The following is a 23,035-nucleotide window of genomic DNA, read 5'->3' on the forward strand; positions in this document are numbered from 1 at the left end:
CACTGAACCAAAATTGTCATGGAGTCACACACATGACATCTACCATGAACCATATCAGAGGGTGTAGATAAGGGCTTTCTCCTTAAGTCTCTCTCAAAGAGAAATGCAATCACAAGAGTTTACACTTTAAAACATCTTTTGAAAAGAAGAATATATTAGTGAATAGCATACCTTTCCACCATGTCTCTAACTTAGTGATACTTGATCTCCACATGCTTTGACCTTTCATGAAATACAAGGTTGGAGTCTGCATCACTCTTGGTGTATTCCAAGCTCACCAAGTATTCATCTATCCAAGAATATCATGACCTAGAAGTCAGCATAAAGACCTTCCAGCCTACATAAATGGGACTCCATCTCATGAATCATAGTCCTTTGACTGATCACTAGAGAAACCATCTTGACATGGTCCACTCCCTCTGAACCAATATAACCAAGATCCTCGGATATCAATAGAAGCATATCTTCTCAGTTGCTCCCTCTGTCACAGAAGCATCCCCTACTCGCATGGACCCATTAATGGGAGATATCATGCTTCAGAAGACTCTCATTTTCTGGTATGATCCTCATACGTGTAAAAGTGCTAGATCCAAACCACCGTGGATCTACTGTCATAAGATCGAGCCCTGCACAAATGACTTGAAATCTTTTCCAAAACTGTTGCACTTCTGTAAGTAAATATTGTTTCATAAAAATGGAAATTCAAAATCTCAAAAAAAAAACTTCACTAAAGTCCTCTGCATATTCCTCCTGAATTTCAATCTCTTCATCACAAATAGAACTCTAAAATTCCACAAGTTGTGCTTCTAAGGATGTCCTGTATGTAAGGGATAAGTATCTCATAGTAAATTGAAGAAATTTAACCACAGGATATCCGGATGCAACTTGTCGTAAACAAATGTCTACTAACAATGTTGATTCACAAGTAACACGCATAATGTAATCGCATGAATTAATAACTACATATGAAATTCATGAACATTATTCAATCGTAAAAAAAAACTTATCTCTTTCAAGTCAGAATATGAATCCATCTGAATCCTTTTGTGGAAGAGTTTCACCAACAGGTGCAATGGAAGCTTGAGGCATAGTCCTGGTAGGACATTGCATTGCATAGTGACCATATTTGTCACATCTAAAGCATTGGATTTCTGAAATATCCTTCCTTCTTTTGAATGTAGGAGCACCATTAGATTCCTTATCTTTCTTCCTTTTGAAATGTCATTTCTTACCTTTCATCTTTGTGGAGTGGGAAGCAAGAACATGAATGTCTTCATTTATGGAGCTTTGGCCAATGCCTCTTATAGCCAATCTAGACTCTTCTTGAATGCAATCTTGCTTTAATCGATCAAACTTAGGAAGTTTTGATCTTGAGCTTATCCCTTGAATAAATGCCTCCCATGATGGGGGAGACCATTTAGTGCCAGCATGGTTAATTCTTTGCTCTCTATTGTGTGACCTATAGTAGAGAGTTGATCTTTCAATTCAATAATCCTCATGAAGTATGAGGTAATGAATTCGTCTTTTGTCATTTTGACATGGAGTTGTTGCTTTAGAGCAAGAGCTCGGCTTGTGTTGTTTATCTCATACATGTTCTCTAATGATTTGAACATGCCATAGGCAGTCTCCATCTTGGAGATAATTGGCACAATATGATCTTTCACTGAGTCAACTAACATCTTCATGGCTTTATTGTTCTTCCTTATCCATTGAAGCTTTTCATCTTCTTCTGGTTCCGATATGGCTTTCTTCACAAATCCATCTAATTCGTTTTCACTCAAGGCAAGCATCATTCTGAACTTCCAAGATACAAAATTAGATGCTCCCTCGAGTCTGTCTTCAACTCTAATCCCATTCACCATCTTGATGTTGATAGGAGATGATGATTTTGAAGATGGTAGTAGAAGAATAATCTCGCTTTTGTAAATCTGATCTGATCTTTTCCTTAACTTGGCTCTGATACCATGTTAAGTTTTGATCAGATTATAATAGGTAGGTAATCAAGTAATTTTAAATTTTAACTTTGATCTCAGTTTGATATTAATTCAACCTATGTAAGATTCAAATCCAATCTGCAGAATATAGATTGAATTTAATGTGAGTGAAACTCTCGAACTAATATGTATATGAGTCACACTTGAATGTGATTCTATCTGTTGTAATCACTCAGATTATAAATCATGCACTGTTGTAATCACACAGACTATAGTACATAATCATGAACTGTGTCGAACTGTATATCTATATTCACCGACTGCAGAATGTTATCACGCACTGTTACATTGAGTCGAACTGTATCTCTATATTTCTTATTGTATTGCTATCACTGTCTGCTGTGGGCACTGTCATTTCTCTTAACACTGTGACTAGGTATAATATATTTTTCTGATGACTCGTACAAATGCAATATATATATCATACTTCTGATTTGATAGGTTGTATGATATAGGATACCCGAGGTCGTGACTCTACACATAGAGATATGATACTTTGGAGGCAAACCAATACATTAATGTAATCGGTATTTATAACTAAACTAATTTAAACATAATCAGTTATGTGCAATAACACACATCACCGATAATTAGACAATACAGTGATAATAGAGATCGATAATGTAATATAGATATCGATAGTCGATTATACATATCGACAACAATCATTTGCTAATGTTTTTCATATCGATTATATATATAGACATTAACTAATATCAATTTTAATATTGTTTAATATATTAGGCATATAATATCGGTTTTCATTAATAGCTGGTATACGTAATTGTCTAAGGCCGATAAGCCAATTAGACAATTTCGTTGCCTCTGTCGGTCCTAATAGATTCTGACCATAGCTATTCTATCATCAACAACTTCTAATCTACTATCCTTCCAGAAATACAACAGCGTCTGTATCAGATAATTCTAGAATATCAGAACACATAAATGGTCTTTCCCGCATCTAGAAACATCTATTGTGCTATCCTTACTTCCATATCAATACAAGATAGAACTGCACATAAATACACTTTCCTACATACAAAAACATCTGTTGTACTATTCTCACTTCCATATCAATACAAGACAAATTGACATCAATGACAACAACTCAAGTTTCAACAAATCTCAATGATTACATGGAAGCTCAACCATAACAAGGGTTGTGTTGGGAGACGTGATGAGGTGCTCCAAGTATCCTCTACCCTAGGCCCAACAATAGGCCCTCATCCTTCGTGGCCTCATGTGGTCCTTAGCCATCATCATGAGGTGGTGTACCTAGTGAGGGATTTACACCATTTCACTCCATCATGTCAACCTCTCACTTCTTATGATTGATTCACTTCAACAATTGATCAATGTTGAGATAGTAGGGGAGTTGCAATAGGGTGCCCTTGACGCTCAACCCTAGGCCCAATGTCAAGACCTTATCCTCCTTGGCCTCATGTGGTCCTTAACTGATGGTCCTCAACCATCACCATGAGGTGGCCTTGTGGTCCTTAACCATCTTTACAAGGTTCCATACCTAGTGAGGAATCTTTCACCATTCCTCCCTTCTTGCAATCCCTCCCTTCCACATGATCGATAGGTGTATGGATATTTAGATTCAAGCATATTTCTGATTGCATAAATAAGCAGTATTACTTCTACATACCACAGTAATCTAATAGATTATAACAGATAGCCTTGTTGTAGATATGACTGCATTTGCTGATGCAGATGTAATTCTGGTTTGATTACTGCCATAAACCTTCAAATTTGGCTCACAAGTCTGCTATATATCTGCTCATAAGTCTGCCATAATGATCCTCAAATCTGCACATAAATCTCCTTCAGAAATCTGCTATAATTTACATTCAGATCTTGCCTAAACAAAATCTCCTCCAAGGTTGACTATTAGAGTCTGATTCTTCATTGCTTCACATCTGCTCATGTATGACAGGATAACCCCGAATTGCTGCTGTTGTTTGTTTGATTGTCTCTGCTATATGAGTGCTGCTGGATGATCGATTGTGTCCTCTTGCCCTCCCTTCCTTCCAATAGAGTGTTTCTGTATATATTCTTCGATTAGGAAGGAAAGGTTGTGCCCTTTCCAGCAGTCATGGTCATTGAAAAGAGGTGCACTTTCACATTGTCTTTTCTACTTCTTAACTAATAGCTGTTTGTATTTAATCGCTGCTAATATAGACAAATTCATGCTATTTCTATTTATGGTTTATTTCTGCTTATGTCTGCTCTTACAACTCAGAATGATATTCCAATGGATGGATCCCAAATGAGTCTCAAATACCTCTCTTTATACCTTCCAAGAGGCACCTCTTCATCAAACAATACAACTCATCAAATTTGGTGCGCATATAATATTTAATTTGCATTTAAATACGTCACCAAGGGTCACAACCAGGTCGGCCAGCAATATGAACAAATGTTTATTACATATTTTTTAATTTACATCCTTAAGATGGATGCCCATCTCTAGGGGGTCAGCCCTTTTGTGAATTATATTTATTTTTTCCCTTAATAATTAGTCAGTCCTAACCCTAGTCAGCCCTCATTATTTAATGACCTTAAGTGAGGGTTGCAATCTATGCCAGTGCTTTTCTCCTAACATGGCGAGGCCATGACACACAAATCTGACCTAAGAGACCATGATCACTCTAAAACCACATAGGTGACCTATGGTGCGCACTACCATCTCCACTAAGGTAGTTGTTTGGAAGATTGGATTTTGCAGTACTAACCTCCAACTTGTGCTTCCAAACTCTAAATTGCACTACAAAACTACAACAAATGGTCTCATATTTTGCTTGTGCACCTCTAAAAGTTTCTAGAGCTTTGTGTGTAATGTCCCGTTTTAGACAATTTGCTATTAAGAAACAATTACTTAATTTCTCAAAATTATTATATCTGATTTAGTGGAATTACAAGCAGATTGTTGATCTTGATATCACTCGATGGTGATATGTTGCCTTTCCTAATGATGACTTTATGCACTTGCAACTTAAATGGTGTTGCCTCTGATTTGTGATTGTATTTCTTATGCACCCAATATTGTGCCTACAGCATTTGCTCACTGAGAAAATAAAGATACAGAGCTCCACAACGTCTGAAAATGAAGATGGGTTCCATATTAAATACCTCCTAATCCTAATCAGTTGCATCTCTTCAAATTTATAGGATACATCTCTTTCTCTCATTTCTCTTCATAACAAGGATGGATTAGTTTATAATATCGATCATGTCTCTGACTGCATTAATGTGGATTTGTCCTTATTGTCTAATCGCTGTCATTCATACATGTTTAACACGATTGCTGATTAGTATTTGTCTCTAAATCATGATCTAATTAGTCTATCTTCATAACCAATTCAGTTTTGGTATACTGAACTCCTTGTTCAATTATTCATTTTCGATGGCATGACTAATCATTAGATTTCCTTTGATTATCACTTGATTCTTTAACAAGATGCTTTCTAGACTCATTGATGTCATTATTCTCCTTCAATGCATATGCCTGAGTCAACTGATTACCAACCCCAACCTGTATTTCAATTGATATTATATTGGCTTGATATCTTGAGTTTATTATGTGCTGCCTTCCCTTGGGGATATCGAAGAGGACTTGCTCTTATCAGCGACAGACACCTATTACTCCTTATTCAAGTGGCTATCTTCTCCATTGATCGATGCTTAATAGGATAGATCTTCAATTGGGATAGATCTTTTTATTCAGTGAAGGTCTGTTGATACATTGAAGCCATGTTATTCTTAATCCATGTCTACCCCTTTGATTAGAAACTGTAATGTCCCCTACTAGGAGGCTGCCAATTCCTGTAACTTAAGAACAGTTCTGATCTGATCTGATCAATGGTCATGTCACTGGATGCTTTTGATTCCTTTCCTTTATATCTCTCAATGTGAGGGAGAGGTCACACCTCTTCATTATGGATGCCCTATGGCAAGAGACACACCCTTTCACCATTAGCACCCTTTGAAAGAGTGCAACTCTTCATCACTTAGGCACTTTGAGAGGGACACAACCTTTCACAATCAGATCTTCACTTCTGATTCCCCCAAATTATCCCCCTCAAATGAGGTTCTCTTCTCCCTTTCATATCTCATGTTTGAAGGAGTCACAACTTTTCATTTCATGTCTTTTGACCATTCATTAACTTAATTAAAATTTAATTATACTTGTATATTTTTATTTTAAAATTTATTATTGTTATTTACCATTAACTTGTATTTCAAAGTGGGGACATTACATTGTGCTTTGTCCTCACCTTCCTTGTTGTGCTCACAAAATCTGGAATCACCTTTTAATATGAAGATATTTGCAGTTAAACATGTAGGAGGAAAAATTAGGGTTATTGTTTTTAAGGGAAATTGCCTCAGTCAATCCCATTGGTAGTATATTGCACTCTCAATAGTATAAAGATTGACATTTGTGGTTCTTTATAGTGCAGAAGTCGAGTGCTTCAACGAGTGTAGTAAAATCCTATGGAGATTTTGCTATTGTGCATGGCAGTGCTTCTATAAAATATAATATTTGTGGGAAATGGATTCAACAAGATGTCTGAGAAGAGGATAGTGAATAATATGCAAGGTCTTCGCTATTGAAGAAATGATATACAGGTTTTGATAATGGAGGAAGAGTAAAAGAGTCGCAATACTAGTGGAGAAAAGTATTGGTAATAGCTAAAAGGCAAAGAAGGAGATTAAAAAGAAGCTGCAAACAATTCAAAATAATTAAGAGTGCGAAGATCTTAAAAATCCTTAAATGATGTATACAATGAATTTTTATAAAAGTTGATGGTGAGTTAACCATTTGAAAAACACAAAAAGGCCAAAGGAATCAGTTTTTAACTATTCTAAAATTGGTTTGCACTTGCAAACACAACTACAATTTTGCTAGTGACTAAGTTCACTTTTGAAATCACACTAGTGTGTAATGTCCCTGATTGGGAATGCCCTAAATTTGCCTTAATTCTCAATTTCCAAATAAACAAGTAGGGTTAGAGAATATCTTTCCTAATTGAAGTCCTGCAAACAGATTAGAGAACATTTACAACAATAATTTCAATAAGCAGATTTATCATAATTAAGCATTATTAAACTCATGGCAGAATTGTTAATTCAATCATTAAACATCTAAATATATTTGGAAGGTGTTGTGACGTTTCAACACATCACCCCATTGCAAATGGGGACTGTTGACGTGTGTTTTGTGACCATGCGCAACACAAAATAAAGATTTCCAATGGTCACTTTACTCTCTCTTGATCAAAGTTCAATTGTATGCTAAGATCGCAAATAAGTTCAAACTATTGACTCCAAGGTTCCAGTTATGCAATGGATGTGACTCAGTTGGCTTGATGTGATATGCTGGTAGTCCAAGGGGACTTGTGTTTGGATCATTCTTTCACTTTTTTGCTGTGGCTAGAACTTCATCATCAGATATAGCAATTTTGTGATGCTTCTGCTTCAAATAAACTGAACTGGAATGGACTGAAATTAAAGGGGAAAGGATCAGAAGGATCTAGATCTAATCCTAAGGGCAGTGATAGCAATGGATAATGCTCTAATGGACGAATTCCAAATAAACCAAGTTCTGCCTCGCCAAGATTAACTACAACTCCACAAGAATTGGTGCAATCTTCCAAGGATGTTGAAGGATTTTCACATCAAGAAAGTGCATTTGAATACCCAAAACGGCGCAATACAAACAACTATCCACAATCAAACTTAGCACAAATTTAGTGGCTCAAGCTAACTTTACATTGCAACTTATAATCAACAAGATGCAAAAAGTATGAACCATGAAATTCATCAAACACCATTACATTCTCCATTGAAACCAAAGCACTACTCCACTTCTATTCTAAGCGAGGAAGGTGAAACCATGCAAGTTTTGAAAAATAACTTAAGTGGACACATCAGAGAACAATGTTTCACTGTTATAATCTCAAAAACTTATCGCAACAATTTCATACAAATCCCCTTTTTTTACAAATGAAGGGGTCACCCCCTTATATAGGCCTCCAGCCTTAATTACATGCAAACCCTAATTAGGGTTTGACCCAAAAGATTCCACACACATGATGCAACAAGGTGGGAATAAACATTAATAACCCATCATGCCCATTATCCATTAATTACATTCTGCCAAAAATGGTGTTCATTGTGCATTAAATGCACCACCTCTTTCAAATTCGCCCTATGTATAATAAATGCACCATCACCTCCAAAATCGGTTACATGCAAAGGATGCTCCACCACTGCATTAAGTACGACGGCTGCCATGCAATGAATTAGCCGCCACCTTGGTCAAATATTCCAGCAATGAATGTGCCACTATGCCTTCATGTACTCAATAGATTCTCGCCATGCAATGGACCCCGCCGTCATTTATAATTTTCCTAGTTGTGCTTTATTAATATAGAATATTCTCTTTGCATGTCACCAACTCATCCTTTACAAGAATCTTTCCATTCTGGGCTCACAAAAGACATTTTGGAAGATTTTCTTGCCTTAGAAAAATTTTAACAAATCTATCCACTCCTGGAAGAATCCTATTCATCTAGAATTTCTAGAGAGAGAAAATTCTCTCATTTGGCCAATTTTAACCTTTGCCTCAAAATTTCTCCAACCTTGGCGAACTTTCTTCCTCGTCTGGAATTCCATTCTCTTGGAAGGAAATTCCTTCCTTGTCTTGCTTTGGTGCCATGATTCCAACTTGGGCGGAATTTCTCTGTCATGGAGGAATTTTAGTCTTGGGAGGAAGAAAATTCTTCATGCCTTAGTCAATTTTTCATGATTCCCAAGAATTCTGTCCTAAAGGAAAGAATTACCAACACTTAGTCAATTTTTTTCACGTTTCTAGAATTTTGTCCTGAAGGAAGGAATTTCCAACACTTAGTCAATTTTCACTTTTTTTCAAGAATTTCTTCATCTTGGGTGCATTTCTTCCTTGGGAAAGGAATTCTTTGAATTCTTTAAGTTTTCTTTCTGAATCTTGATTTTCATGTCTTGCTTCCAACCTCGGGCACATTTCAGAACTGGAGAAGAAATTTTAGAAATTTGTTCCTCGAGGAAGGAATTTTTTTTTGCTTTTTGAGTTCATATTGATCCAAGGAAAGTTTTTTCATCAATTTGCTACATTTCCTATTTTTGAGGAATTTTTCAAATTTGAGTTCCAGGGCCCAGGAGAAAGAAAATTCCTTCCCTATCCAATTTTGCCATCGCCTCGAAATTTCTTCAACATTTGGGCAAATTTTCATGCTTGAGAAGGATTTTTTGATTCTCTTTCCTGAGGGGATTTTCCTTTTGCATTCTTATCCTTGACTTAATTTCCATGCCCCTCTTTCCAACTTCTTCCTTGGGCGTGGAATTGACCTTGTGGAGGAAAGTCTATCTGGAAGGAAAATTCCTTCCTTACACTTATCCAACGCTCCCCCTCTAATTTGGGCGCTAATTGCATATAGTGGAGGAATTTTGGATGTGGAGGAAAATTCCTCCACAACCCCATTCTAGCGCTCCTGGCTTGATGTTGAGTGCTAAACTCCATGCCTTGGAGGAATTTTACTTTCAATTGCTTTTCCTGAATCATCCCATTCCAATGCTCTTCCTCTAATTTGGACGTTGAAACCATATGATGAAGGAAAATTGGTCGAGGAAAATTCCTCCTGACCCTCAGTTTGGTGCCCAACTGCCTCACCTAGGCGTTGAATCCATAAAGTGCAGGAAAATGTGGTGTGGAGAAAAACCTCCACCACCTAGTTCTAGAGCTTGCCTTGATTCCTCCATGACCCCAATCTAGTGCCCAATCTTTGACATGAGCGCCAAAACTACCTAGTCATGGAATTTTGGGGGTGGAGGAAAAATCCTCCATGACCCCAATTTGGCACCCACCTACTTTTGAAAGCCATTCACTGCCAAGGTAAGGATTCTCTTGGATTTTGCCAAACTTAGCCAATTTTGCCATTTTTCAGACTTGGGATGCCATCTTGGATTGAAGCGGATGCTCTGCCAAACTTGAAGATTTTTCAATGCCTTTCCACTTCTAGAATGAATTCCGACTTAGTCATTTTTCGATCAACTGCTTGCTTTTTCACACTTTCTAGATATAGACAAATATTTTGGAATACTCAGTCTTCAATGCCAAGACCCTTGCCTATGAAGAACCTGCCAATAAGTACTCCAAAATGTGAAAATTAGGACAAATCATGGCAAGATGACACTTACTAAAAATAGAAACTAGTAAAAATAGTAAGTTTGATTTTTGGCAAAATAAAGACAATCCGAGAGGCAATGAAATCCCTAAAAAATAGGAACCTTTTTAAAATAGAAAGTTCCTCAGAATTCACTCAAATTTCACTGGTAGGTTCCTTGAAGGGTCTTGATTCCGATGCGATGTTCAAGTTTTTCAAAACCCTAAGGAAAAGACCTCAAATCCAAGTCTAAAGAGCGAAACACTAAAATAGACCAAATGAGTTCCATACTTAGCCAAATTTGCTCAAATGACTTGCAGACTTGATCAAATTCACACAAAACACTTGCAAACCAAGGAGACCAAAGAGACTATTGCAAAAAGACCCAAAGAACCAAAACCAAAAGACCCCAAGGACCTAAAAAGTAGGGAGCCCCCAATTGCAATGGAGCGATGTGTGAAAACGTCACAACAAGGACCCCCACTTTTTGCTTTTTGTCTTAGGTGATTTGTTTAGTTGTCTTAGTTTGGCAATAATTTTAGTCCTTTAACCTTTGTTTTTCAGGAGGATGAGTCTTGTCATTGGGGTAAGTCATTGTTTGAGTCAGAAATTCATGGTGAGTGTTGGGATTGAGATTTAAGGGTGAGATCACGTTTAGTGCAAAATGTTGTCATGGTTGTCAGATTGCAAAAAAATGTTGCAAAGTTGATTCAAGAATGCGAAGTGTTGATCAAAGTTGAAAATTCAGGGTTTCAATGTTTTGACAAGGAAAATGGTCAGATTTTCCGACCTTGACAGGATGAAGTGAGGGGAATGAGGAAAATCCTTGTCTATGTTTTGGAATTTCAAGGATGGAATACACTTTTTATCCTTGATTGACCCTCACATGCGCTCAACAATTTGTCCTTGTCCAATAGGGAAGTGCACCCTTGATCATCATGACCTTGTCCTTGTACCTTGTGAAAATCTGCCTAGGGATTTTGTCCTTTGCCACCCTCAATTCGCGCCCTTAGGTCCATGTGTACAATGAGAGAATGCCTCCACCCATCTTCCACTCAAGGTTGTTGTCCTCATCTAGCTTTTACATGCGCTCATCCTAACCAATGCGAGGGTTGCTTTGCCTAGCTCAACATAATCCTTGGAACCTGCATGAAACTTTTGTCCCTTGTTGCCTTCAAAATCCAACCTATATTAGTCCTTCCATGCTTCAAGATACCAACCAGCACATGAAACTTTTGTCCTTGAGCACATCTAAAATCCACTCTTGATTTGTGCTTGACATAGGTGGATTTGTGACCCTTCAAGTTGTCCTTGATAATCATGTATTCCCACTTAGCATATTATCCTCATCACGCAAGGAATTGCTTTATCCCTTTGCACCTAGAATTGTCAACCTGCATTTATCCCTGCATCATATAAAATTGTGCCCTTAACTTTGTCCATAAGCAAATGTCCTTGACACCACCTTAATCCTGCCCTACCTTGGGATCAGTCCTTGACCACCTTCCTAAGGTGCCCTTGTCATTGGAACATCTTGAAATCAGTCCTTCTGCCCTAAAGAATCCCACCTTGGATAGAAGGTGATCAACAAAGTAAATTAGGTCAAGTGATCGAGTCTAAAATCAGAACGAATAAGATAAATCAGACCTTAAGAAAATGGAAATCGGAATGGAGAAGAGCAGAAAATTGGTCCTAAGATCCTAAAAAGAAATCAGACCTAAAAGGCCCTAATTCGCAGGTGCCAACCCAATCCTAATATGCAAAGCAGAGCAGAAATAATGTAAGTGTGAATTGTGTTGGAAAGTCATTGTTCAACTATGATTTATACCTTGCAATAAGGCAAAATTGGTAATTCTCTTCTGCTGGCCGACCTGAGGGTAAGGATTCAAAAACAAATGTGAAGAAGAGGTTAGCCAACTAGCCTCTTTGTCTTAATGCACATGCAATCAGCGCTCAAACATGTCCTTAAGCCCCCCTTAACTGCGCTCAATAAATGCCCTTACACCCCTCTAAAACCCGCCCATGAGAAGTAGCTTCAAGTTGGCCTTCTTAAAAGAGGAAAAAAATTCAATTTTTTTAAAATAACAATTAATAGGTCCAATCCAGCCGACTTGGTATTATTTGCAAGCAATTCAAATTTAAACATTTATAAGGGCAGGTCAGCTAGGTTTGAAGAGGCATCATTTCAAGGGTGAGGAAACATATTTAAGGGAAAATCAAATCATCCATTCAAAACATCAATCCAGTTTGATTCAAGGCAAATAATAGGAGGAGCAGACCTGGGCAAATTATAAGGAGCAGACCCGAGATAAATTTCATCAGATTTCAAGTAATTCCACATTGGAGCAAATTCTATCAGCTTGAAGGAGATAATTCAGGTCAAATTGAGAAGCAATTTCAAGGCAGATCTAATCCTGCCCTAATGTGCAAGAGAAGAGAATCATGGGTAACAACTTCACTGATGTACAATGTAAAGGATGAACATTCAAGGAGACATGAAGGATAAGCATCAAGGACTTCACCATGATAGTGAACATAGGATGATTGCAAAATGTAGGTCAAGAACTACACCAAGGAACTCAACAATTCAAAGAAAGGAACTCTACATCAAGGAAATTCCAAGACAAAGCTTACATTCCAAGGAGAGAAGAAGTTCAAATTTCCGAAACATGAGAATGAAAGTGAAATGTGATCAAGGAATAGACTAGTTTTAGAAGAGTTCAGCAGAGTTAGAAATTTGATCACAATAATGATGCAATTTGGGAATATGTCCCATCATCATCACACCGGGCTTGGAAATGTTGAGTATCAAGAGACATTGCTCAAACACAAACACTTTGTGATGATCCACAAGGTGCAAGCATGCTGAGTTGGCACCCATTCATCATCAAACTAATCACGAGATGCCACATCAACTCATCCAAGTTCAGTGTACTTGACTCATCCCACAGAGAGGATAACTACACATGTGGAATGCACAAAGTTCCATGTACCTAACCTATTTTCCTATTGGTTCACATTTCCTAGGTATTGTAATTTTCTCATTGGCCAGAAGGAGTTAATTGAAACTAACCCTAATTAGGGTTGTATTGTTAAATCTTGACCATTGATCTTGAATCAATCGAAGCCTTTAAATTGTAATGAGACCTCTATATAAGGCTCAACTTTCTAATTTGTAAAGATCAATGCTTAATAGTTGTTAGATAGCAGTTAGCAATAGAGTAGGACAAGGAAACTCGAAGTTGTTGCCAAGACCTGTGAAATTAATACATGATTTTCATTGAAGCATGGTGGATCCTTATGTGTTATTTCTACAATTTGCATGGTTTCTTATTACTTCTCAAATTTAGATAAAGTTTATTGATTATAATGGAGAAATGTGATGATACATGTTGGAATTCCAGTTCATACCATTTGTAATTTGCTGATTGTAAGTTGCAGTGTACAATTAGTCTAAACCTCATTAAGCACAAGTTCAATTGTGGATCTTCATTTGAATTGCGCCAATCTTGGGTATTTGATGAATGTCTACAATATGAAAATCCTTCATTATCCTTTGGAGATTGCATCAGTTTTGTGTAGTTGTTCTTGCATGGCGAAGCAAGGCTTGATAACGGAATTTGTCTATCAAAGCATCATCCTTTATCATCATTGTTCTTAGAATTAAATTAGATCTCTTAACTATTTCCTTTTGCCTTTTATTTTCCAAGTCAGTTAGTTCCACATTCCAACTGAGTTCATAAGCTTAAGTCCCTTTGTGATTACTAGTAAGATCACATCATACCCTGAGTCTATCCACAACTTAAAGTCGATTGTTCGCATTGTAAACCTTGGAGTTGTCTCATTTGATCATGTTCTTTAGTATATGAGATTTATTTGTTCAAGTGAGGATAAAATAATTAGTATTTTATTCTGTGTTTGAGGTGTCATAAAAAACACATCAACAAAAGGCCCAACCATAAGAGAGCATGGGGAAAGAGTGACTTTGATGGGGTGTCTCAAACCCTCTACCCTAGACCCAAGAGCGGATATACTATCCCTCTTGGCCTCATGTGGCCTATGCCATCCATATGAGGTGGTCTACCCAGTGAAGCGTCCACTTTCCATTATCCCTTCATCTTGCCAACCTTTTCCTTCTCTCTATGATTGGTCTCCTTGTATTGATGCACCATGACAAGGGAAAGAGGTTACAACAGGGTGCCCCGGAAGTCATCTCCTCTAGGCCCAAGGGCAGTACCCTCTGTACCCCCTTGGCTTCATGGAACCATCTAGCCCCCTCATAGAGGTGGTATACCATACAGGAGTGCCCCAACACTGCACCCCTCTTGCAAGCCCACTTTCCTTCTATCATGGTTGGAAGTACTCAGAAAACATGAAAGATTCCAGTATCATACATATACTTAACATATAATAAATAAATTAAAGAATTTCACAAATCAGATGCAATTACTGTGATATAACAGCTATATTATTCAATCGATTGTGCACAGGGGTATACTCGTTAATACGATGTTTATTCTGTCATGCAATATGGAGCTCATACCAAACGGTAATACTCAATCGAACTGCCAAATGTTCAATGTATTATCCAATACCAAGTCAGATGCTTCGATCTGCTGCGATCTGATTTTTAATCCATTCTTGATTATACTTCATTGAATGCAGGTCCACAATAAATATCCCTCAATGGTTGGTGGAGGGTTATGTCTTTTTCCAAGGACACAACTCATCCTAAGAGTGGTGCCTCTTTGCAATCATTTAACTAACAATTTGCTACCTTCAAATTAATTACCGTTTCTAAACTGATTGCCCCCTTTTCCAAATGCTACCCCTTTATATATATGATTAGCTTTGGGCACCAAAATAATTGGGGTCGGCTTGATTTTATCTTGCATTAAATTTGGCAAGTTTGATGACCCTGAGTCAGTCTCTATTACATATTTTTTATTTCCTTGTTTTTAAGTTTTATTATTTAATGCTGTGATTTGTTATTTATTAAGCCCTAACCTCAAGTGGGGCATAATAGTCTGCCCTTCCCAAAATTGCTCGTCCTCAAGCAATGATCATTTTAACTAAATTTTGTCAATGCAAGGATTCCTAACTAACCGTAATTTTAAGACGAGTTTTCTCTCATCAGTTGTAATCGTAAGAACAGTGTTTGGTTGCTTCCTTGAGACAAACAAAGGCGAACTCCCCATTCATTAAGACGAGGATTAGAACCATGACACACATCTATGACCTCCATATCCCTTTTGGTTCACTCTTGTTATTCTCATATTCTGGATACAGCCGAACACGGAGCATACACTTAAGAATACAGTGTATACTTATGAATGTATGAAGAAACAGAGCATACACAAAGCATACACATAAATTACATATTGTTAGACCCTTCTTATTGGCTAGGATGCATTGACCAATATATATTCCCCCTCCAGGCTAGCAGGATCATGCTCCAATACCATTTGCAATGTCCCTAATTGTGAATGCCCTAATTCTCAATTTCAAAATAAACAAGGTTAGAGAATACCTCATGATTGAAGTCCTGCAAACAGATTAGAAAAAGTTTACAGCAATAATTTCAATAAGCAGATTTATCATAATTAAGCATTATTAAACTCATGGCAGAATTATTAATTCAATCATTAAACATCTAAATATATTTGGAAGGACCATAAGAGAGCATGGGGAAAGAGTTACTTTGATGGGGTGTCTCGGACCCTTTACCCTAGGCCCAAGAGCGGATATACCATCCCTCTTGGCCTCATGTGGCCTATGCCATCCATATGAGGTGGTCTACCCAGTGAAGTGTCCACTTTCCGTTCTCCCCTCATCTTGCCAACCTTTTCCTTCTCTATATGATTGGTCTCCTTGTATTGATGCACCATGCCAAGGGAAAGAGGTTACAACAGGGTGCCCCCAAAGCCATCTCCTCTAGGCCCAAGGGCAGTACCCTTTGTACCCCCTTGGCCTCATGGAACCATCTAGTCCCCTCATAGAGATGGTGTACCATAGAGGAGTGCCCCATCACCGTACCCCTCTTGCAAGCCCACTTTCCTTCTATCATGGCTGGAAGTACTCAGAAAACATGAAAGGCTCCAGTATCATACATGTACGTAACATATAATAAATAAATTAAAGAATTTCACAAATCAGATGCAGTTACAGTAATATAATCATAACAGCAATATATTATTCAGTCGATTGTGCACAGGGGTATATTCATTAATGCAGTATTTATTCTGTTATGCACAATGGAGCTCATACCAAACATTAATATTCAATCGAACTGCTGAATGTTCAATGTATTATCCAATACCAAGACAGATGCTTCAATCTGCTCTGATCTGACGTTTAATCCTTTCTTGATTATCCTTCATTGAATACAGGTTTGCAGAATATACCCCTCAATGATTGGTGGAGGGTTATGTCTTTTTCCAAGGACACGACTCATCCTAAGAGTGGTGCCTCTTTCCAACCATTTAACTAACAATTTGCTGCCTTTAAATTAATTACCATTTCTAAACTGATTGCCCCCTTTTCCAAATGCTACCTACCCCTTTATATATATGATTAGCTTTGGGCGCCAAAATAATTGGGGTCGGCTTGATTTTATCTTGCATTAAATTTGGCAAGTTTGATGACCCTGAGTCGTCGTCTATTACCACTGCCTTAGGTCGGCCTTCATTTTAAAATAATTATTGCTAGAAGTGTTTTATTTATTCCTCTAGTCATCCCTAACCTTTTAGAGGCTTATTTAATAATTATTATTATTGGGGTCAGTTTGATTTTATCTTGCATTAAATTTGGCAAGTTTGATGACCCTGAGTCGTCCTCTATTAAAACTGCTTTAGGTCAGCCATCATTTTAAAATAATTATTGCTAGTATTGTTTTATTTATTCCTCTAGTCGGCCCTAACCTTTTAGAAGCTTATTTAATAATAATTATTATTACTATTATTAATATATTTTATTTATTCCTCTAGTCAGCCCTAAACTTTCAAAGGCTTATTTAATAATTATTATTACTATTATAGTGTGTGTCTATGTGTTTGTGTCTCTTGTGTGTGTGTTTGTATGTGTGTCTCTATCTGTTTGTACACTAAATGAGTGTGCATGCATGTGCGTGTGTGTGGGTGTGTGCGTGAGTGTGCGTATGTGTGTGTGTGTGCATGTGTGAGCATGTGTGTGTGCGTGTGCGTGTGCGTGTGCGAGCATGTGTGTGTGTGTTATGTGTGCATGTACGTGTGCACATGTGTGCGCGTGTATGCCCACACATGTGTTTGTGTGCGTGTGTGTATGTGAGTGCGTGTGTGTGTGTGCATGTGTGTATTACTTCCTTGTTTCTGAGTTTTAATATTTAATGCTGTGATAAAATCATTAAAACATATTAATCTCACAATTGTTATGTTGTCCCCTAGAAATTTTGTGGTTCCATATCACATAAGCTTGATCAATTCATTTTGAATAGAGCACCTTCACGCCCATGTCTAGTCCTCACAATGCAACCCTTTGGAGCCCCAAATTCAAGCTGCTAATTTCTAAGTGAAAACCTTTATTGCCTTACCTATAGAACAGACTGCCATTTTTCTTTTGGTTAGAAATCCATCAAGGAAACAAGCTCCTTTGAGGTTGTGCAAACATCATGAGCCTTAATTTCCTTGGCTAAAACATGCAATAAGAAATTTTCAATTGCTCTAGCTAGAGAGAATGGCGTTCTTCCCAATTGCCCTAGATCTAATATATATAATTTTTTTATTGTCCTAGCTAGAAAATTACACATTTTTTCAATTGCCCTAGGTAAAAAAGAAAACTTCTTATTTTCTTAATCGCCCTAGCTACAATGTGTTTGTCTTTTTTCTGCTAGCACCAGCTAATCCATTAGAAACATTTTGAGAAAATAAGCCACCTAGAGGCTGCAAAAAAAAAAATATTTCCTTTGGACATAGATGCCAAGGACTAAGCAATAGCTATTTTGCAAAATTCAACAAGAAGTTGCAAAAATGTGCATCTTGGAATTGCTTCTAAAACTAAAAAGACATCATATCATATCCTATTGTGCATTGGTGTTATATTTATATTTTCTACTTGGCAAATTTCCCTCTTGCTTGCCATGACCAAGGAGTGTATCTCTTCAACAGGAAATCTCCCTCTTATTTTCTATTGGATTTCCCTCTCCCACTAGTGTCCACTCTAAGCATACTAGCCAATTTAATACCTTATAAAACATCAACAATGTTGGTATTATATTGGCTAGGAAATTCAATCAGCAGGAAATTTTAATTCAAATTGACTTTGAGAAAGCCTATGATAGAATAGAATGGTCCTTCATTGTGGCCATGATTGTGCTCTTGGCTTTGGTACCACGTCTTTTCAGTTAGTTAAGATGTTTGCTAATGCTTCCACTTGCCTAACCATTAATAAAATTCAATCTAAGCAATTTGAGCTTTTCAAAAATCTGTTAGTTAAGATTATCCTCTTGCACATTCACTTTATGTTTTGGTTGATGAAGGATTTTGCTACCTTCTTGTTAATGCAATTCCACAAAGATAGGTCAAAAGGATATTCCACTAGAGCAATAATCCTTGTCAACTTGTCAATGGTCATTTTGTTCATGGTCTTTCCTCGCCCTTCTTGAGGCTAACAACAATATCAAGCAAGCTTTTACTGTCTTAACACTTTCTGTTTGGTTCCTAGTTCTAGTATTGAATAGAACAAAACCCAATATTATAGGTAATCTATTTATCCTCATCTTAGTTCAAACCTTTGGGTGGAAATGGATTGACCATGCAAAGATTTTCGAATTGGAGGGTGTTTATTTTGTTTTTCAAGCCTGCCTATCCACACTATGACAATATGTGGTTGACAGAGTGGAAAAGAAGTTGGCATACTACATTACGAAGCCGCTTTCTCTGGCCACCAAAATCCAAATATGCTCCAAAGTTCTTGTGGCCACAACATTTATTGTTCCTCCTCCTAGATACCTTATATGATGTCCTACTACAATTTGGAAAAGGTCCTACAAGATATCCTTCAGGACAATTCTGACCATAGCAAATACTTTCATGGAATGTCTTCGGATTTCTATTTTCTTCCCAAACAATCCTGCAATCTAGGGCTTATTGATGTGAATAAATAGGGAATTGCACCTTAAGCTAAATGGATTGTGAGAACTTGTGCTAGCAAGGAACCTTATGGGAAATCAGCTTGGAAAGGCCTTGATTTTCACTCCCTTGTTATCTCTCATGTTCTTGGAAAAATTACAAGAGCTTTTATTGCCAAAAGCATCTAGAAAGCTTGGGAAATCATAAGGAATTGACATTATTTCAAAGATTTGTGAGTGCAGAGCTCTAAGGAAGTTGAATGGTCATCTGCCATTTATGCTTTTTGAAGCTTTGCGTTCACAACAAGAACTCTAATTGGTGCTCTTCATCAGTCTTGGTTACCTTGAATCTCTCGTGTTACTCTTTTGTGTTCTTTGATCGTTTCTTTGTTGGATTTTGGACTTGTATTAATTGGTTTTTATGTATATTGTGTAGACCAAGTTTTTGAATTTATGCTTGGCTTATTTCCCGCCCTAGTTCTTTTGGGGTTCGTGCCGTATTTTTCCCCCAAGCCCATACAATCTGGTCATTAATTGCTTTGTAAGTGCTTGTAGAAGCCAACTCCCTCTCCCAGGCCAATTGCAGATGGGAGATGATACCACCACTAGTAAGGACGGGGTCACATTGAATGAACAAGTTAACATCCCTTGTGTGCATTTTAATTTGGAGGAAAGGAATGGGGACAAGAATTTCCAATTATACAGGGATGTGTTGAACGTGGATATTGTTGCTGAGGTTATTCCTTGTCTGCAGAGTTTATAGCAATAATGGCAAACTTCTCATTGCCAACTCAGCCAAAGTGGGCGAAGAAGGATTATTGGGGTCCACAACAGATGGAGTGGGAGGGGGAGGCATCGTCAGTGGAAGAGATGGCCAACAAGGAGACAATGGTAAGACACCTCCTATTCCCAAAGTTCTCTCCGCAAATTCTGATGTGCTACAAGCAATTAACTCTAAGGAAAACAAACTTAAGAGTATTGCTATATTTTTTGTCTGTTTAGACTCCAAATTCTTGCCTTCTAGAAAAAAAATCAATGTTTGGATAGCCACAATGTGGGGGAAAAAATGAGAATTTATGTTTCTTTTTTTTTAAATGATCCACAAGGGATTGTTCATTGTGTTTTTCAAAAACCATGCTATGCAAGATAGACATGTAAAGAAGGAATTTTGGATTCTTGGGCAATCCATGTTTAGAGCTTTGCCTTGGTCACCCAATGAGAATTTTGAGCAGGTGGTTGCAAAATCCACCCCAAGCTAGTTAGAGATAAAGAATGTGCCTACCCAACTCTGGAAATTCATCCCTAAATTGCTAAAACCAATAGGGAATGTACGCCAAATTGAAGAATCGAGAGTTACCCTCCCTCATCTAAATGCTAGGGTTTTGATCTCAGTTGCTCCAAAGGCTGAAATCCCAAATGTTTTGTCAGTTCCAATAGAGAATAAAACTGTAATCTGTGATATTGAATTATTGGGGTCTCTAAACTCTTGCTTCTTCTGTAAGAGGAACAGACATCTTAGGAAGGATTGCCCTCGAGCCAGGGCTAAACCAGAAGGGGCTTTTGAACCTAATAAAGAAAAACTTGAGACTGGTCACCCCTCAGGTGGGGAAAATGATATGACAAAAGGCATAGAGGAAAAGGAAAATAATGCTAAGAGTGGGGATAAGGATCTCTCCCTTCCCAATTTGGGAAAACAAGATGCGAATATGCCAAAAAAAGAAAGTGTGTCTTTAAGTTTAAGCCACTTTGAACAAAGCCCTATACCTAAAACAATATCTTTCTAGAAGATAATGCTGGGTTTCTGACTAAATTCGCTCGGCTGTGACATGCATTCAGATTGGAAATTCTTTTTAGTATTTGGAAAGATAAAAATGCTTCTCTCTTTATTCATATTTCAGTTGATTCCAAATGTTCTACTCACACCAAGTCACTAGTGGTGTTTATTGCTCTCACGCAAAACCAAGATCAGGCCAACAAAGTTGCCTTGGAGGTGATGCACCTCCAAACTCTATTGTGATCACTAAGGGAATGCCCCTTGTACAGTAGCCAATGTACCACCCACCTCTACCTATGCCAAATCGCCCATCGAGGTCAGAGGCATGGGCATTCTGATTTTGCTTGCCGTCACTTGCAGAGACATCGAAGGGGATCTTCCCCTTTGTTGGCTAGGGAACCTTTTGGTTGGCCACCACCAGCTAGATAGCATTCAAGTTGTTTACCACCTGCACACCACTCGTTTGCATCCTCTCTATGATGCAAGAGGGTACAAGTGAGCCCCTCTCAGAGGAAAGGACAAGTTCCCTCACCTGGCTCTAACCATTTTACTTTACAGGAATGTTTCTCACACTCAACTGTAGAATGATAGAATGAAGTTCCAGACTCACAAGAAATGAAGACAATTTCTCTCACTAATTGATAGCCGATTGATGATGGAAAAGATTTACCTAACAAAGAGAAGGCAACCTACACGATCGGGACTCTCCTCCAAGGGCAGGTATTATGTTGACTCTTAACCTTTTCTTTTGGTCTCCTGGGTTCTACCTAACATGAGTGGCATTGGGACATGATCCTCTTCTGTCGATCTTTTTTAAGGATAGGCTGTATCTACCTCATTTTAAAATTTATATATACGTGAATCTATTTCATCCAAAAAAAATTAAAATACGGGTAAAGTATGTCATGAATAGGAGATTATTAATTAGAAGAATAAATAATTAAGGACAGAGTATTCGTAGCCACCCCTTTGAAGTTGTTCATAACAGTAACATTTTTTCTGTCAGAAATATTCTCATTGTGTACAGAGCGTGTAAACTTTTTCATCTCAATATTAAAAAAATTAATGAGTACTTTAAGGGAAAAGGTTTACCAAGAACCCTAAAATAGCTGTCAAAAACACTCTATAATTACGGAATTTTGGTTGATATATGTACTGGAATGTCATTTTCTCTTTTCTTTGCAGATAAAACTAAATCTTTAGTCAACGAAGCAAATTCTGTTGGTGGAATTCGATAAACATAAATGAACCAGAAAAAAAATCAAAAATACCTGCACATGATTTCATTGAATGTATTTTGAGAAGCAACACCACAATGCTAAGCAGGTGGGTCATATCCCCTGCTAGCCTGAACACATTCATTTTTTATCGCCTTATTCTTAAACCCTGTAAAATTCTTAAATAGCCTTCCAATAATCCACTCAATTGCGAACGGGACTTCAGATCTGAGAATATTGTTTTCCTCTATATCTCCGACTGCAACTGAAATTTGAATTAAAAAAAAACAAGATTTTCGAAGTTCCCTGCCCTGCCCTGCCCTGCCCGGGTAAATACGGTGGTATAGAAGTGATGTCTAGATATTAACTCCTGACTTGTCAAGTCAATCAAGATCACTTATTTTTCCAGTCAATGTTTGATTTCTATTTGAATGCTCAATGTAGGGGAAGCGATAGTGGACATAGCTAATTTTGGTGATTTTTAACTTTGAAATCATAGTGGGATTTTAAATTTTTAGGGGTTGTCTTATATAATTTAACTATTTATATCTAAGGATTTGGTTTTTGGATACTTACTGTAGAAATTGTTACATGTGAAAAGGTCAAAAAGTGGTCATTTAAAAGTGTCGTTCCATACATAAACACCTTTGCATCAATTGTAGATAACTCAAAATTTGCAATAGTAGTGAACAAATGCCCCAATAGAAGATCACCTTTTTTGACTATAATTAGCACATTTA

The 23,035-nt window shown here is 37.5% G+C and overlaps 1 protein-coding gene across 1 annotated transcript in view; it reads right to left on the reverse strand.

Moving 5' to 3' along the window:
• Nucleotides 1-22,685, reverse strand: part of LOC131078548 (ER lumen protein-retaining receptor) — a 34,877-nt gene extending 12,192 nt beyond the window's left edge. The window contains exon 1 of the mRNA XM_058016271.2: nucleotides 22,350-22,685. Within this exon, the coding sequence (XP_057872254.1) occupies nucleotides 22,350-22,440 (91 nt within the window). The 5' untranslated portion in view covers nucleotides 22,441-22,685. The remainder of the gene's footprint in view (nucleotides 1-22,349) is intronic.
• Between the last annotated feature and the right edge of the window lie 350 nt (nucleotides 22,686-23,035).

This window comes from Cryptomeria japonica, chromosome 8 (assembly GCF_030272615.1).
Source record: "Cryptomeria japonica chromosome 8, Sugi_1.0, whole genome shotgun sequence".
Taxonomy (NCBI): Eukaryota; Viridiplantae; Streptophyta; class Pinopsida; order Cupressales; family Cupressaceae; genus Cryptomeria; species Cryptomeria japonica.